The following is a 14,862-nucleotide window of genomic DNA, read 5'->3' on the forward strand; positions in this document are numbered from 1 at the left end:
TATGGAACTCACATTTTTCTGCCTTGACAAAGAGTGAGTTTGCAAGCAGGCGTTGCAGGACGGATTGGACGTGATGAACGTGTTCTTCCTTGGACCTTGAGAAAATCAGGATGTCGTCGAGGTAAACAAAAACATACTGGTTTAACATGTCACGGAGAACATCATTAACCAGGGCCTGGAAAACTGCGGGAGCGTTGGTGAGACCAAATAGCATAACCAGATACTCGTAGTGTCCAGTAGGAGTGTTAAAAGCAGCCTTCCACTCATCCCCTTCCCGAATTCGGACCAAATGGTAAGCATTGCGTAGGTCAAGTTTAGTGAAAATGACCGCATCCTGCAGGAGTTCAAATGCTGATGAGATGAGCGGAAGAGGATAGCAGTTCTTGACAGTGATGTTGTTAAGCCCTCTGTAGTCGATGCACGGCCTTAGCGTCTTATCTTTCTTCTCAACAAAGAAAAAACCTGCTCCAGCGGGAGATGAGGAGGGCCTGATTAAGCCTGCAGCCAGAGACTCGTTGACATACTTTTCCATTACTTCTCTTTCAGGTCCTGACAGGGAGTAAATACGACCACGAGGAGGTGATGTTCCAGGTAGCAGGTCAATGCTACAATCGTGCGAACGATGTGGAGGAAGTGAGGTAGCCCTAGTCTTACTGAACACCTCTTGGAGATCATGATACTCCTCTGGCACCCCTTGTAGATCAGATGGAGGACCAGAGGTGTCACTGCGTAGTAGAGCTGGTATAGCTTGTTTCAGGCAGATCTGATGGCAATACGGACTCCAACTAATAAAGGAACCCCTAGACCAGTCGATATGCGGGTTATGTCGGAGAAGCCAAGGGAACCCAGAATAACAGGATGTTGTGGAGTCTTCAGGATGTGAAACTGGACAGTCCCATGGTTCCTGCCAGCCAGTACCAGATGAACAGGAACTGTGCGATGTGTGATAGTACCCAGGAGTCTGCCGTCCAGAGCATTAGCAGGAACAGATGCTGGAAGAGGAACGCTTTCGATCTCTAATTGTTGGGCCAGGTTTTCATCCAAAAGGCAAATATCAGAGCCTGAATCTATCAAAGTAGCCAGGGTGGGAGAACCACGTTTGAGCAACAGGCGAGCCTGGAAGTGGGGTCGTTTGATAGGGGATGGTGTGGAGGAAAGACTCATCAGTACTCCCCTTTCTACTGATGAGCGTGCCCCTTTTACCGGACATCTGAAAACGTAATGGCCGGGCTTTCCACAATAAAGGCAGAGATTTCTCTGGCGACGATGTTCTTGCTCCTCTGGCAAAAGGCTGGTTCGGCCCACCTGCATAGGCTCGGGACCACCATCGTGAGGAGCCGGAAAGTGGTTTACATCTACTGGAGGACGTGGTCGTGGAACAGGAAGTCGCTCAGGAATTCTGTGCCTCTTTTCCTGCCGTCGGGCTTGGATACGACGATCCAATCTGGTGGCAAGCTCTATCAATTTATCAAGAGATGAGGGAAGGTCATGTGAAACCAGCTCATCTTTGATGTAGTCATTCAGACCCAGGAGATAAGCATCCGTTTGGGCAGTGGCATTCCACTGGCTCTGAAGGGCTCGGGTCCGGAAATCAATAGAATAATCAGAAACAGTGCTGGTCCCTTGTCGCATCCCTAGTAGACCTCCCCCTGCATCCGGACCTAAAGAGGTTTCACCGAAAACCTTACGAAGTTCATCCGCAAAGGCCTGGAAGGAAGAACAAGCAGGTGTCTGTCACTCCCACTCAGCCGTTCCCCACAACCGAGCCCTTTCAGTAAGATGATTTATGGCAAAAGCCACCTTGGCTCTCTCGGTGGAAAATGTATGTGGTTGTAGGGCAAAGAGTATGGAGCAGTTTGTCAGAAAAGGATTACATCCTTCAGGATCACCACCATAGCGCTCTGGGGTACCCACTCGAGGTTCAGAAACTGGTAATGGAGGAGCAAGATCAGCAGAGGGCGGAGCTGGTGCAGGATTGGGATCAACAGCAGTGACTAACTGAGTGACAGTAACTGCCAGCTGTTGGATCTAAGCAGACAGAGTAGCAATGGTTTGATCATTAGCTGCAGCCAACTGACGAACATCAGAAGTATTGTAACTGAGCCTGATGTTGCTCCATACACTTCTCTAGTCTGTCTAGCCGCTCCATTGGGCTTTCCTTCTGTGATGCTGAGTTCATAGCGTGGCTAGATTGTACTATCACAGGTATACAGAAGAACTCAAATGCAACGCAGGAAGGCGTAGGAAGAAACTGAAATATCTAACAGATTGAAATAACGGGCCCCAAACAAAACAAGGAGGATAACTGAAATATTTCCCAATCGGATTTGTTTATTAAAGGAACACAGATTCCCCACTTTGCAATCAGAATCAGGAACTCTCAATAATTTCAATGAGCTTGAAAGTCTCTCTTCACAGGTTGACAATCTAGCAAGAGACTGACTGAACTGAGGGAGTATATATAACCTCCTCCGACTTGACGAGGGAATGAGGAGCAGCTGTGGAGAGCAGGAAAACTGGGCAGGCAGGATAACATGGACAGGAACAGGCAAAACCAAGGAACAGGAAGTGACTAAATAAGCAGACTGATGACATAGTCTTCCTAGGGTCCAGGCTAAAAAAACATATTTGCAGGTATGTCATTGATACATTTAAATCTAAAACAAAGCAACAGAGGTACAAAACCATAATATTAACCCACACCATTCTTATTTTAATTATCTACTGTTTTAGATAGTAATATGTGGCATAAGCAGAAATAAAAGGTATATGTATAAAATATAGATATCCTGTTGCCTGTGCCTTTAATTTTTAGTCCCATAACATAAGCATTAAATTAACCTAACCATATTCCATAATGCTAACATAACCATAATTCTAATAGTTACATCATTTTTGTTGAAAAAATGTGTCATGATTATATTTATGAATAAAATTTTGTAATGAGCGGTTGGAGTTTAGTCTGTTTCTCCTGTCACCATAATGCCTATAAAAAAAAGACAAAACTGCTCTTAGCATTAGCAAACAATTCTTATTACTCCCTGATGATATTCTAAACCTAAGCTTTTGATGGACATTTATTAGGCCCTTGAACGCTGTAGCCATGAAGCGACTTGTTAAAAAGGTACTTCAGATTAAAAATAAACACATGTGAGTGCACTGGAAATCTCCTGCTGAGTGGGACTGATGTTTATTCGCCGGCAGAGAGATGATGAGTGTTGATTAAAGGGATATTTTTCTCTCATTGAGATGGTTTGTCCTTCCAGCTGCTGTTGAAAAACTGACTCAAATGTAATGCTGTGCAAATTAGGCATTTTGCTGCACAAAGATGTTTGAATATACTGATAATTATCCTTACAATGATGTTAAGACTAGTATTAGGACACGTATTTGTATGTATTGTTCACAGTGTTTGTGAATTGGACAGGCAAAAAGTTAGTTGGACCTATTAAAAGTTTCACACCATAGTATTGTATGCAGTGCACTGAGTTGAGATATGTTTGGCACTAGCCCTAGGCTAAAGCAGCTAAGTGAGCGAAAAGTTGAAAACTAGAGTGTAACAAAAGAAATGAAATTAACCCCAGGCTTTGGTAATATAAGCTTAGGGCAGTCATGCAAATATTGATTTTACTCGGAGACGCAGGCAAAGGTGTGGCATTCCATTTAGAATGCTAGTGTTAGTGTACAATCAGTACAGACGCTTATCGTCAGCATGTGTGCGGAGAAGCAGAATGCTGGTGGGATACACTAGCTTGATTTTTGAGCAATTCAGCATAAGTGCTGATCAAGAGCAAAACACGATTAGGATTTAATCAACATTGCTTTCTTTATTCCCTCATTATTTTTGTATAGAGAGAGGATTTCACGTGTCTTTACATGTGTTTTTCAGAAGAGTACAGGCAGACGGACCAATGGACCAATGGTCTTCAAAACAAATCATACATAATTTAAACAAAATTCATTTTTACAAATGCTGCAAGGACACCATTGCCTCGCCTATGGAAGATCTATAGGTTTAAGACTCGGTTGTGATGGTAAAGGTAACCTACTTCTTCTAAAAGTCCTTTTTTTTCTTACAATCATAAACAAAAGAATATGGCTCTGTAGAAATAGTATTTGATATTCAGACAGCAAACTTACGCTTGTGGTTGTTTTTGCGCTGGAAGGGGAGTGTGTGTCGCTCCGAGTCTTCTTCACCCTCTTCATCTGCCAGGTGCGTATGAGTGTAATGGTAACTCAGCCCTGGGCGGTTCTTGTAGCGCTTTCCACAAACTGCAATACAATGAGTGTATGAAAGTTAGTTGGTGCAACACTTGAAATTATTTGCAGTACTTAGGAATTTAGAGTTTTTGTGTCAAAAGAAGTACATTTTGGAAAAATTCTCTTTTCGTAGAATTGTGCAATGATTTGTAGCTTACACTTAAACCCAAAGTCTAAGTCTGTGTTTGAAATGGCCTAATGCGTACTACACACTATAGACTCAATGTATATACTGTCTACTATATACTACAAGTATGGTTAGGATGATTAGGAATTTAGGATGACGACGATTCTCACTGAATACATTTCAAACCTACAATGACAAAAACCAGAAGCACACTGAGGCTAAATATCTCTGTTGATTCGCCATCTTAGACAATTCTGAAAACATTTTAAGCAAGAAAGTGATCAAGTAGAATATCAACATGTGGTCATTTGATCCATAAAACTTGAGGAAAACACATTTTCGCTACTGACAAAACTTCCAGTTAACTTCAAAACAAGAGCCCAATTTACAAAAAGGTTAAAGAAAAAATAAAATAATGGAAGACAAGAACGGATGTTTTTGTTTTGAAAAAGGAATGTTTCACTTTTAGCTTGAAGATGCTCCCAAGACGATTTTACATTCCACTCGCAATGCATCATGGGGCGGTTGAGTATAACTAGTGTGCTCCCCGTGCATACTAGGGAAATGTTCCGATATAATATACATTCGAGTATTTCTCACGTACAATCTTTTCATACTATCCAATGTGAACACACTACATTGTCATTTTGACATCAGACTTAGTAGAAGTCGTACGTTAGTATGCAATTTCAAACAAAGTCTAAATCCTTTTCTCAATGAAATCAAACTCAGATCAAACCAATCCTGAAGTTGATACTACAAAAAAGACACAAAACACCAAAGCTTACTGTCACAGACGTATGGCTTATCCCTGTCTTCAATGGCAGGCGGCTCTTGTCTCTTTCTCATGCCTCCAACCCCACAGGCCTGTAGGAAACACACATGTAGGTACAAAAAAGTTTTAACTTTCAATTAAGACCACATTTTTCAAGAAAAAAGAAAACAGCAGAGTCCTTGTTTGAATATTCTGCAGTCTACGTGCACACCCCAATGCACACATGCTTGCATCCTAATCATCTGCTCTCAGTGTAAAGCTCCACTTCCAGCAGGAGGGGGCTGATGACACCTAGCAGGGGAGCAACAGTTCCAATTAGCAACCCTGGTGTTTGTGCAAGTGTGTGTATGTGTGTGTGTCTGCATGTGTGAGGGTTTTCACAATTTTACAACACTTAGTTAACACTTGCTTGTATGTGCATAGGAAGCCTAAAAAGAGAGTTACTTTATGTAAGGAGGTAGTATTACAGTTTTCCTCAGTCGCTTTGGTACATTTCTTGAGTCATCCTAAACATTTGCATTACAGTAAATGCAATCCTCAAAAAAAATCGTACAAATACCAAAATACCATTGATCAGCTGCAAAAGCAAGGGTCCGGCTTAAAATCCTTCATTCATCTGTCAAAAGTAAACACCTGTTTTAATGAACATCTCATTTACATCAGAATAACAACTTATTGTTATTCAAAGTGCTTAGTCATGTTGTCAATATGAAATGTACTCCGGAGGGAAGTGCTGATGTGAACTATGGCTTAAGTTTGGATGTATCGGTGGCTTAGTGGTTAGCACATCCACCTCACAGCAAGAAGGTCCTGGGTTCAAGCCCTGAGGTAGAACTGTTGGGCAACTCTGTGTGGAGTTTGCATGTTCTCCACATGCTGTGTGGGTTTTCTCAGGCTACTCAGGCTTCCTCCCACAATCCAAAAACATGACTGTTAGGTTGATTGGAGTCTGCCTGTGTGAGTGGTTGTTTGCTGCTATTTTTCCCGGGGTCCGTAGAAAAATACAAAATATGCAATTATAGAAAATACAAATAAAGAAAGATAAACAAAGTTCTGGACTTTAAAATACTTAACTTGAACAACAGTTAACATCATTATCATGTAATGTACAATTAATATAAAAATATGGCCTGGTGTATCTAACAGTCAAGATACTACAATCCCATTAATAAAAAAAAGCATCAAAATCACTTAGAAATTATAAAAACATAACTAAATCACAATAAAACAATTAAATCACAAAAGTACAGACCTCACTCTGGAACAGCTTTAAATTCATGTCTAACCTACTAAGTTTTTATGAAGCAATTTATTCAACAGAATAAACTTTTTCAGAATGATTTTGAATCTAAAATGGTTTTCCATCAGAACTATTTGCTTGGGAAGTAGATTCCATTCACACATTCCCCTGTAAGCAAATGTTCTTTGTATGTGATTTGTCGCTACTTTAGGTAAGATACATTTATTTGCAGAAGCGTGTCTGGTTGCATAATTATGTATGTTCAAGCTGAACATTATATTTTGGTAGAGTGTCCGAGGGGTTTTCATGACAGAAACATTTCTGAACAAATATAATAATGAATATAGAAGTCAATCCTGTACCAATAACCAGTTTAGTTCCTGATGCATTAGTTTAGTGCTGGTGTAATAGTCACATTGAAGTACTAATCGTGCTGCTCAATTTTGCATGATTTGTAGTTTTCTGATATTGTCAGATGTGGTATTGGATCATACAGTGGGGCAATACTCAAGGTTGGATAATATTAGAGCCTGTACAATCACTTTTATGGCTTTGCTTGTCAAAAAGAGTGCATATCTCTTAATCATAGTGATCACTCTTCCCACACTCTTCCATGTGTTGTCCTGCGATGGACTAGCGCCTGTCCAGGGTGTACCCCCACCCAACTCCCATTGAGATCTGGAGATAAGCACCAGCAGACCCCCACAGCCATGACAACAGGAACAAGTGGGTCAGAAAATAGATGATGGATGGAGGTTACTGTATGTTGGACATTGATTGTAAGAGACTGGACAAGATTCACGTTTACGCTTTACTACTTGTGCTGTAATTTGAGCACAAAAAAAAAAGTTAAGTAGAAATGTAAACATATAAGGACAATCTCCTTTGGAAAAACTGTACATGCAGTGCTGTGTATGCTGTGGGAAAGTCTGAATGGTTGAGGACAAAGTTGTCTTCCCAACATTTGGCTGCACTCTTTGATGATACAATGAGAAACTGCTTTTTTATGTGCACAAGTGACACTATGGTGTGAAGATTGAACAAGTAGTTTTTGAGAAAAGTACCAACCAAAAATGAAATACACTGTTCTGTGCAAATCCCAATAGAACCAATAACCCAGGCCTTCCACAGCAAAACATTATCTGCTTTCTTTTTTTGGTGAAAACAGCTGTATTCTCTGATGGCGTTTGAGTCTGAGATCTTCTGCTATATTAATCATTATAATGATTTGAGTCTCACAGAAGAGTAAAGGTCACAAAAAGATTATCCCCTCCCTGCTTTTTCCCCTTTGTTTACTAAATTAGGTTAAGTTTAATTGGGGGACACTATGATTTTGAATTTAATGTAGTTTCTCTCTACAGTTGCTCTCTACTTTTAAGAATTGATGTAAAACTGTCTGTTATAAAACAACTTAGTGCTAGCTGAAGCAAACCAATGATGAAATTGGTGAAAGTTATGCTGCTGTATGTTCAAGCTTCACTGGACCTTCATTAACACATTGTATATTACTTCTTTCTTCTTTCTAAAGCAATAAATGCCAATATTAAAGACTTTTCTCAGAGTTGGAGCTAAAAGTTCCTGATCTAAAGTTCATAGTACCATCTGAATGTTACTAGACAATTTAAAACAGTCAAAGGACACACTCTTACAAGCTTAGCCTTAGCCTTAGCCTTAGAATCCCAGACCGGTCTGTCCGTCTCAAACCCTTTGACATAATAAACCCTGTGTCCGCATCTGACCAACAACCCTACATTTTTACGTCAAAACTCATTCGTCAATCACTTCAGAGTTGTTGTTTTTTTGACAACTCATAAGGAATGAATTTATCCACAAAGTATTTGTGCTGCGACATAATACAATACAATAGTCATTGTGAATACGCTGTAGACTGTAGATCCATAAATACATAGATCGCTAGATAGATAGATAGATAGATAGATAGATAGATAGATAGATAGATAGATAGATAGATACATAGATCGCTAGATAGATAGATAGATAGATAGATAGATAGATAGATAGATAGATAGATAGATAACAGAATAAGGGCAGGACTTACCCGTGCTTTGGTACGGTTTTTGCGCTTTGGGACATCTTCCTCAATCTCGTCAATCTCCAGCTCATGTGGGAAGTCCCCTACAAGCAACTTCTATTGGAGAAAAAAAAGATAGAGAAAATGGTAGACATTTTTTCTAATTCGTTGCTTTTAAGAATGTTGCTTTGACATTCTGCTGTATATGATCTGATAACTTGACACTCAGCTGCCTTTTTACTACTAAATAGTATACAGCATGTATAGCAGTGAGCAAATAAATCATCATTACCAGAGTCTAATCGCATGAATTCTTTACTTACTTTACTTTATTTGTTTATTTGGAGAGGACAGTGCACAGTAATGAACACCAGTACAACAATGCGAAGCAGTGGTTGACAAAACAAATGACTATCACCTTGTATTGACTATTTATGTGATTAGGAGAGGAGAGGAGGAGAATAAAGTGACTGAGCAGCATAACACTCCAATGCATGTTTGGAACAGCTGACTGACTCCGCTGCTGCTGCCACACACGTTGTCACAGACTCACAATAGCCTCTTAAATATGCATGTGTTTGAAAGTAATGTGCAGTTTTTTGGCTGTAAACAATAATAACTGTGTGGATAGCAAAAGAAAATTGCTTTGGTGATCACTGATCACCCTCGCAAGAGCGAGGCATGAAGTCTGCACTACAGACACGCCCACTCATGCATATGCATGAATGCCCCAAAACAGCCTGTATTTAGAAGCGTTACGAAAGTGACATTTCAGAGGGCTAAAACTCCAGAAAACAAGCAAGCTTGGGAAAATAAACCTCAAATGTTATGTTGTTGGGGTTCCTGCAACAAATGGAGATGGGGAAAAACAGCATAATGCTAGACTTTTAAAGAGCTGAATTTCTGCTTTAAAACTTTAGGTATATTGTTATTATTTATGTTATATATGTTATGATTTACCATGTGTTTTCTGAATAGAAAATGGCAAAAGAACACCTGAAATTGAACACGAGCGGAGCCCACAAAGGCCATTGTTAGAATTAACTCACAGAATAACTGTGGCTTGTTTAACTCCAGGCTGACTTAATAATGTGCTCAAAATATGTTAAATTCAAGTGTAATTAATACATTTTTTTTGCAAAGTTGAAATGTAAAAACCATGGGTGTGAATCTTGTCAGGAAAAAAAATCTGCTGGCCTATTCCACACAGTCACACTCACATTTACACACTTTGTGCCAGAAGGGAGCTGTCAGAGCTGCAGAGCTTACATTCATGCCAAAACACACACACACACACACACACACACACACACACTGTAAGACAAAGGCAAAGACAGCTAAAGAGCCACAAATAACACAAATACACAGGGTAACACCAACAGATGAAAGGAGACAGACAGTCAGACATGCGAGGAGAACAAGACATGAGGAGGACATCAAAGATCAAATGAGGGAGAGAGAAAATGAGAAAAGAAAGAAAGAAGAACCACAGTCTCACCTGACACTCGCTCATTGGCTCTTCTTCCTTAGTTTCTACCTTCTTATCCAGGGTTTCCCCAGCAAGCAGCGACTCCAGCACAGGACCATCTGGAATCCCTCCCTCCTTCTTTAGAGAAGCTTCATAGTCTGCAGAATGAAGCCATGACCATCAGGGAACAGTAAAGACCTTACGTATAATTAATAATGGGTTCGTTCCCTGATATACTGTTCTACTCAATACTCACGTCTAGAGCAATATGTGGCATCACTCCTTTAATTTAGTCAGTTTGTTCACTGGCAGTAGATTCTATCAGTCTTCATGTCAATTATTACCAATGTTATAGCTTAATTAGCTTCTGCTTCTGCCATCAAATGCTTCATACCTCTTCCCTCTCCTAAAAACTACCTGTCATGCTGTTGCTTGCTGTTCCATTGCCCTTTCTTGTCTGGATTGTTGTGGATTATCTATCTTTTGTTTTTGAGCTGACAAAAAACTGTACTGTTTGGATCTAACATGTACATTTCTTTGTCTTGGACACACCTCTACATGACAGATCAGATCATTAGTTAATTGCTGAACCTATTGAGAATGTTCACCCTTCACAATCTGATTTACATCTTCTAATGGCATTTCTCACATTGTTAGAGAGGACCCCGGATCAATCCATATAGAAAATAATCAGTTTACCTATTTACAAAGCTTTGACTCGAAGTTATCGCCCAACGATGATTGCAGCATTCTAGCTCTACAATTGGTGAAATGTAGTATACCAACCTAACCTCACAGGGGATCGTGAAACTATCAGGTTTTTTTTAACTTTTATTTAACCAGATAAGTCATTGAGAATAAGTTGTAAATTGCATTGATGACCTAGAAGCAGTTAGGAGTGAGAAGTCGCTTGCAGAATATCAAACAGTAATGGCCCACACTGGAATTAAACCGATGACCCTCCGGTTGCAAGCCTGCTTAGGCCACAACTGCCTCGGTTCATGCATTCCAACACAATTCAATCTTTCTTTTTGCTCAACCTCAAACAACTTTTTTCAGTCTTTTCAAATAAAAATAGGCTTCGGAGGGAAAAAAGTAATGGCGGGAATCAATCCACTGTGACTAGTGTGAAAGACGGAGACCAAGACCACTGTATTAACTCAAGGTATACAAAATAATGTGGTACAGATCAGAATAAGGGGTTGGTCAACATTAGGGCTGGTGGAAATTGTTAAGGGTTAACGGTTAGGGAAATAGCTTTCAATTTAAATACATTAGTTTGAAATTCCTTCCAAGCAGCATGAAAATATATGTTCAGTGAGCCAATAAATTGCCTCGTCACATGTCACATTTACCTATTTTGAACTCGATTGGTACAAGTCGAGGGTCCTCCAAGATGTTTAGCCGTCTCTTCTTGCGCCAGCAGCGAGCAGGATATGTATACAACTGACCGGGAGCATGACCTGAAACACAACAAAAACAAACTCAGTCATAAAACAGTCAGTATTGCAATTATTAGGGATGTAAATCTTTGGGTGTCTCACGATTCAATTCGATTCCAATTCTTAGGGTCACGATTCGATTCAAAACCGATTCTCGTTTTAACCAATTCTTGATTCTCGATTCAACGATTCAAAATTGATACAATGCATAATGTGTTAAGGCAAATTATGGCATCAAAACAATATATTTTGTATAAAATATTTTTAAATAAACTGATTCCAAAGATTAAATCACTCAAAGGTAAACTTAAGACAAAAGGTAACATTTATTCATGCTAAACAAATAAAAACATATTTACTGGAAAATAAATAACCAAATAAAACTGCCTAAATAAAAGCTTTGGCTAGCTGCCGTTTTCTCCCAGAAGTTACAAAAAGAAACTACACAAAAAACACAAATTGGTGTTTTGTGTGGTTTTTCAAAATAGAAACTTTTTTTAGTAAGTCTCAATTCTCAGTGACTACAAGAATACGTTAAGGCATACAAAAAATAAAGCTTCTGTTAATAAATAAAATTGCCTTAATAAAAGCTTAAGCTGGCTGCTTTTTTTCTCTCTCATAAAGTGCCCATTTCAAAATACACAACAATGTAACTGGTGTTTTCTACAACATTGTACAGTCACGGTCATTAAAGCACATTTAAGACCTATCTGATCTAAATTTAAGACATTTTAATACTTTTTAAGGCCTAAAACAAATATATATATGTTTTTTTTTTTTTGTATTAATTTTTGAAGTTTATGAATCAATTCAAAATTGTGGATGATTAGAATCGCGATTCTTATGTGAATCGATTTTCATCACCACCCCTAGCTATTATTGTTGCTGAATCAGTGCAAGACTATTTATGATTAGATAATTACAACTGTAACGTTAGTGTGCTATCTATAAATGACTGTATTAAATGATCAAAGTAAAAACAGTTTGTTCTAATTGAAGTGTCAAAAATGATCTCAATTTACCACTAAGCTTAATGATCATTACTGATTAGATTAGTTTTATTCATTAATTTCATCAAAACAGGTTAAATGAAATTAACAAACAAATCCAAAGATTTTGCTGCAGACAACATTCTGTAAACTAATGCACCACACAAGCACACAATGTATTTTCTCAGTGGATTAGCTGGTGCCAGCGGCATATCATAGCCTGCAGGGGAGTCTGATTCACTGCCAAAACACACTGATGATACGGGAAAATAAAAAAAAGCAATGAGGAAACACCCTTTGGGGAAAGTGAAATAAAAAAAGCATAGGTGTGAAAGGTGGGACTCATGGAGAAAGGAAGGTGGGAGGGGAAGAGGAAGGAAAGAGACAGAGCAGACATAGCTCAGGGCGGAAGGAGGCCGGAAGACAAATGACTGAAGAGAATAATCTGTGTAGCACAACAGCTAGCAAAGAAAACACACTGCAATGGAGAGCAATCTGGACCAGGACAGATGTATCATTTCACCTCTGGGAAGGATACAATAAACAGGGGCATTTCTTGCAAGGTGCCAAAAATGGCAGATGTGAATACAAGTGGAAAATATCAGAGCCCAATGTTACTGAATATAGTGAATTGTTGACAATATCAAAATTATGCAAACACTATGATGCTTTAATTTTATTTACTAACATACAACAAGCTAGAGCAGCAACTCCCCCAATTTCTACTGGATGCGGCTCTGCTGCGTTACGTCAACGCCGCGTCACTGGAGCTGACAGGTTTCCACTTTAGTCTATGTGTTCATTTCCACCGGGTCTGCTGCGATGCGTGTCTGCTCCTTCCCAGCTGCAGCAGTCCAGAGCACGACGCATCAATCAACACAGAGCAAATGAAGCTAAACGGTAAATCAAGCATGTATTCCGCATTCAAAATAAAACACTTCAGACTGCATTACCAAAACGTCATAATGTGTAAAAACCAAATCACATTCACTATATTGTTTCCTCTCATACTGTAACTGCACTGTAAACTGCAGCAACTTTGATTTAGTTTATGTTTTACTGGTGCAGTTTTATCTCTTCTCTGTTGGCTGTGGCTAAAAAATGTGTCTATGACAAATCCAGAGTCCAACCTTCTTGTTCTCCTTCGTTAGGAACAATGACCTGTTTATCTGTTTATTGTTCAGTTTACAACACATACCTTTAACTGCGTTCTTGCGTGATTATGTAAATATTGTGAGAACTTCTCTGTCTCGTGACATCACAGTCGTCCAACCGGAGTGCACCGGTGGGGATTACCGGACAGCGGACATCGGAGACCTATCCAGTGGAAACCCCCGGTTATTTCCTTCTGATACAGTGCTTTTCTTACATAGGACCATATTAAGAGCATTATTATTGCAAAGTCTTTTATTCCTTGTGCTATACTTGCTGTTAAACCTTTACAGGAGTCTCATGGACTAATAGATTTGTATTATTGTTTTTTTTTTCCCCCCTGTTGGATGATGAAACTGCATGATTGTTAAAAAATAACATGGAAATGAGCATCTCTGTCAATGTACTGACATTTGTTATTGTCTTTGCCTGTTGTTGTAAATGTATGTATGGCCTGGTGGAATGCCAAACTGAATTGCCCTTTGAGATGAATAAAGTTGTATAAATCTATATCTAAATTACAGCTGTAACTGTGTAAAGTATGAGTCAATAGAGTAAACTTCCCATTTTTACAGTCGATGAGGAAGGCACAGTTTGGACATACCATTTTTCCCACATGATTTAAAAGTGCTGTATTGAATGTGCTTATGTCTTTTATATAGCTGTCAAAGTAGCATAAACGCATTATCTTATTAAAGGCAATAACATTTAATTGGACTTTTCTTGGTTATTTAAGGCAACCATAGTTCATTGGAGGTTAGTTTATACCGTTGTGGGCTTGGTGCGACCTTAAATGATGACATTATGGGATGTTGAGGCCTAACATGTCTGGGAAGTGTAGTTGTTGTAGTTGTAGTTATTGTTCAGTCGTGCTCTCTCCCTCTGTGTGCACATTGAACGCCATTGAAGAGCAGAGTCCAGTGTGTGTCAGAAGGGTAAAAGACCTCCAGACGTCACGTGACTAGTTTTGTTTACACCGCCATGTTGGCAGGAGAAACAGCAGTTAAAACTAGTGGCATTGGTTCATTCGTAATGAACCTTCAGCTTTGGTGTCGACCTGCTAAAGATAGTGTCATCATCACTGGCAGGGTAAGAGAACATCTGCCACGGTTAAATGATGTTTTTTTAATTCGGAATTAGTTATTCCAAATTCAATTATTCGGAATGAAAGTGTTCTGCTTCGTGTTTACATGGAAATAGTAATTCCAAATTGAGGTTAACATGGAAAACAGGTTTATTCAGCTTTATTCAGGTCTGGGGGTTGGGAAGAGTTCTGATTGTACAGGGGAGAATATGACATATCACGTCTATCGGGAAAAAACAAACAACAAACCTTTTCTTATCGGCTACAACACAGAAGACTACATGAAAACTGTT

At 39.3% G+C, this 14,862-nt stretch overlaps 1 protein-coding gene across 3 annotated transcripts in view; it reads right to left on the reverse strand.

Moving 5' to 3' along the window:
* Positions 1-14,862, reverse strand: part of dpf1 (double PHD fingers 1) — an 82,475-nt gene that overhangs the window by 44,402 nt on the left and 23,211 nt on the right. For all 3 annotated transcript variants that reach the window (XR_003675382.1, XR_003675381.1, XM_028465064.1), the window contains exons 4-8: positions 11,258-11,365; positions 9,933-10,060; positions 8,462-8,551; positions 5,176-5,254; positions 4,141-4,272 (exon numbers count right to left, since the gene is read on the reverse strand). Coding sequence is in view for 1 of the 3 variants with exons in the window: in XM_028465064.1 (XP_028320865.1) it covers positions 4,141-4,272; positions 5,176-5,254; positions 8,462-8,551; positions 9,933-10,060; positions 11,258-11,365 (537 nt within the window). In the remaining 2 variants the exon portion in view is untranslated. The remainder of the gene's footprint in view (positions 1-4,140; positions 4,273-5,175; positions 5,255-8,461; positions 8,552-9,932; positions 10,061-11,257; positions 11,366-14,862) is intronic.

Source organism: Gouania willdenowi, chromosome 13 (assembly GCF_900634775.1).
Source record: "Gouania willdenowi chromosome 13, fGouWil2.1, whole genome shotgun sequence".
Lineage (NCBI taxonomy): Eukaryota > Metazoa > Chordata > Actinopteri > Blenniiformes > Gobiesocidae > Gouania > Gouania willdenowi.